The 3,400-nt window shown below is 40.1% G+C and overlaps 1 protein-coding gene across 1 annotated transcript in view; it reads right to left on the bottom strand.

Annotated features, from left to right (window-relative positions):
- Positions 1-311: 311 nt before the first annotated feature.
- Positions 312-3,400, bottom strand: part of LOC118334004 (protocadherin-10-like) — a 4,955-nt gene continuing 1,866 nt past the window's right edge. Inside the window, exons 2-3 of the mRNA XM_035669822.1 lie at positions 772-932; positions 312-367 (exon numbers count right to left, since the gene is read on the bottom strand). Coding sequence (XP_035525715.1) covers positions 312-367; positions 772-932 — 217 coding nt within the window. The remainder of the gene's footprint in view (positions 368-771; positions 933-3,400) is intronic.

Below are 3,400 nucleotides of genomic sequence, written 5' to 3' on the forward strand. Positions count from 1 at the left end.
TGCCTGGCACTATAGTAAAAATCCTAATAAAAAATAACATAATAGTTCCACTAACATAGTCCAAGATGCATGGACACAGTTCCGGATAATAGATCTTGGTAAGATATTAGAATAATCCTGTATTTAGAGCACTGCATGCAAAAAGATATACGATGAGAAAAAGTATGAAACTAAAAGGAAAGAGCAAAGTTATCATCGAAGAAATCACATCATTCATCTAAATACATCAAAGCAAAGCTCTTTGGCTCCACAAGTTCAATCCAGTACTGTTGCTGAGAGTGAAAAAGTTCAATTTCACCAGTATGACCAGTTTATGCTCGGCCCTCGTCTGTCCTGTGAAGAGCGAAGCTGTTTCCTGACTGTCCCTCTGTTAGCGGTCAAAACAAAGAGAACTGTGTCAGTCACTTCCTGCAGTGAAAACAGTAACAGCCGTTATATCCTATATTCAGCGCATAGTCGACTTAGTCACCAAAGTGTCCTGCGTTCGATTGCCGGGGAACTCTCCACACCTCAGCAGAACGTTGGACTGACTGATAACAGGATTTCTGAGCGTGATCGTCTGTCCAGATGAACACGTTCACATGTGAAGTGTGCTGCTTAGGACGGAGTCAGAATCTGAGCAACCAAACTTGAACTGGAAGTTTTAGTGTTTCAAAATCAAAACTTTTTAGTGCAAAATATCTCCATTTTCAGAGTTTATGTTTAGAAAGGAGGTAAGCAGATTTTCTCCTCCCTTATTTCTTAAAATATGATACGAAATAAGAGCATTACTTCCCTCGTCATCATCACGGGCTGTCACCGACAAAATAGACGCTCCCGGGTTGTTATTTTCAGTTATGTAGAAAGTATACGGGTTCTGTAAAAACACTGGGCTGTTGTCATTCACGTCTGATACAACAATGTTTATAGTTTTGTCAGACGTTAGGGATGGTTCACCTGCATCTTTAGCAACAATTGTTACTTCATATTGTGACTGCTGCTCTCGATCCAAAAGTGATTTAGTGACCAGAGAATACATGTTATTTTGTAACGATGGAGTGATTGTAAAAGGAAGGTCTCGGTTTATGTAACACAAAACTTTTCCGTTGAGACCGGAGTCCGAATCTTTGACACTAATCAAAGCCACTGTGGTTCCAGGTTTTGAATCTTCCGGGAGCGCATGTGAAAAAGATGTCACTTCAATCTCTGGGGCATTGTCATTCACGTCAACAATATGTATAATAACGCTCTTGTCTGTAACTAGTGTAGCTGCACCTTTGTCGGATGCCTGGATGTCAATTTCGTATCTGCTGCATTCTTCAAAATCTATAGACCCTGCCACAGTAATTACTCCAGTCACTGAATTTAAATTAAAATGTGCACGTGCGCGTGCATCCATGTCATTGCCGAATGAATATACAACCTCACCATTTGAACCCTCATCCAAATCTGTTGCATTAACCTGAATAACAGTTGTACCAAGAGGAGAATTTTCTTTCAGCTGCACTGTATAGGAATCCTGAGTGAAAACTGGGGGGTTATCATTAACATCGGAAACATCAATAATTATTGTGACGTTACCGGACTTTGGAGGTTTACCCCCATCAATGGCCGTCAGAAGTAACACATGGGTTTTGACAGATTCTCTGTCCAGTGGCTTTTGAAGAATTAAAGTAGGGGTTTTGCGGTCTTCGCCGCGATCTTTGACTTCCAACCGAAAATGTTCATTATGACTCAACCTGTACTGCTGAACGGAAAATGAACCACTGTCAGCATCACGCGCAGCTTGCAACTGAAATCGTGCTCCTGGTAATGCAGATTCTGAAATTTCTAACATCTTCTCATTTTCGGGGAAGCTCGGTGCATGGTCGTTTACATCCAAAATCTCCACTGCTACATAGTGGACCTCCAGGGGGTTTTCTAACACGGCTTTTAAGTCGATTACACAAACCTTGCTTCGTTCACATACTTCTTCTCTGTCAATTTTTCGGTTCACATACAAGATACCGTCGTCTTGATTTACTCGAAAAGGAGGCTCTGTCGTACCATACACAATGCGGTAACCCCTCTCTTTCAGTGTGGTCTTATCAAGACCTAAATCCTTAGCAATATTTCCAACAATGGTTCCTTCTTTCACTTCCTCAGAGATGGAATATCGGAATTGTCCCGAAGCTCTGCTCCAAAACGTAACCAAAACCATCATACAGGCAACCCACTTTGTCTGCTCCCTCCATGCCTGGCGCCGTCTTTGTTCCATGATGTGAAGATGAAACATTTAAAATAAAAACAGATTTCAATGCGCTATAATGATGTAAAATCCTCCGTCACATTCGTTGCCATAATCCAACCGTTCTCCAACAGAACAATACAATTTCTTAAAGCTAAATTGTATATTCAAGCCGTCAGCACGGAAAAGGTTCGTCAGTGATGGGTTTTAGAGGAAAGGGATTGGTCTTGTGACTATGACGAGAACATGTGGAAGCATTATTTGATATTATACTGACACCAAGTGATCGAGAACCACACTGCAGTACTATATTTAACATAATAACAAAATGTTTTTAACAATGGAAAAACGGCTTCTCCGGCCGCCACATACAAAGCACAGTGAAAGTAAAATACACATTCCTGAGACAGATTGTGAATGGGAACATTAACTAATGCATTGCACTATATAACCATTATTACCATGCTTCAAATGAGCCTTTCGCGTTTTGCCCAGTAAAAGGGACTCGCTAAACAATGTTTCAGCACCACGGACAGCGACAACATGCACTCTGCCAAACCAGGGCATTTTTAGGAGTACACCATGGATACTATTGTATTTGTGAAAGTATTTATTCTGGTACAAATATCATTATTTAATTCAGCAGGGAGTTAAATGAAGGGAAAACAGTCCAGCCATCTGGGTACCAGACATCCTAAGCTATGATAGAGCCAATTAAGGCACAGCAGCTCTCCTTGCACAGATATTACAACTCAGTTTGCATTCGCATCTTGTTGCTATTGAAACTTGCCAGTCAACATAACTCATGCACACTACTTGCCACACTTTCTCACTGATATCAGCTTAATATCAACATTTTCACAAAACAAGCTAAATGTAAGGTTAATGTAATCTGTAAAATATTAGTCTGATAAATGTATGAAAGCAGGCTCTTCCCATTTATATTATAAGGGTGTTTGTCATGAAGTAAGACAGGATTGTTTGCTTCATATCAGTGGACATTAATCAATTAGATCAGAAAACGATTAGTGATAGGTTCACAAACGTAAAACTCAAGTGCATGTAATTAAATTAAAATGTATAAATCTGGGCTAATGTTATATACACAAAATTAGACTAAAAACTTACAGTAGAGAAAGAGTCAAACTATTGATCTTACCTCTCCAGAACCCCTCCTCCTGTCAGGGAGCACTA

Source organism: Morone saxatilis, unplaced genomic scaffold, assembly GCF_004916995.1.
Source record: "Morone saxatilis isolate NCDOM2014 unplaced genomic scaffold, NCSU_SB_2.0 Contig22, whole genome shotgun sequence".
Classification (NCBI taxonomy): domain Eukaryota; kingdom Metazoa; phylum Chordata; class Actinopteri; family Moronidae; genus Morone; species Morone saxatilis.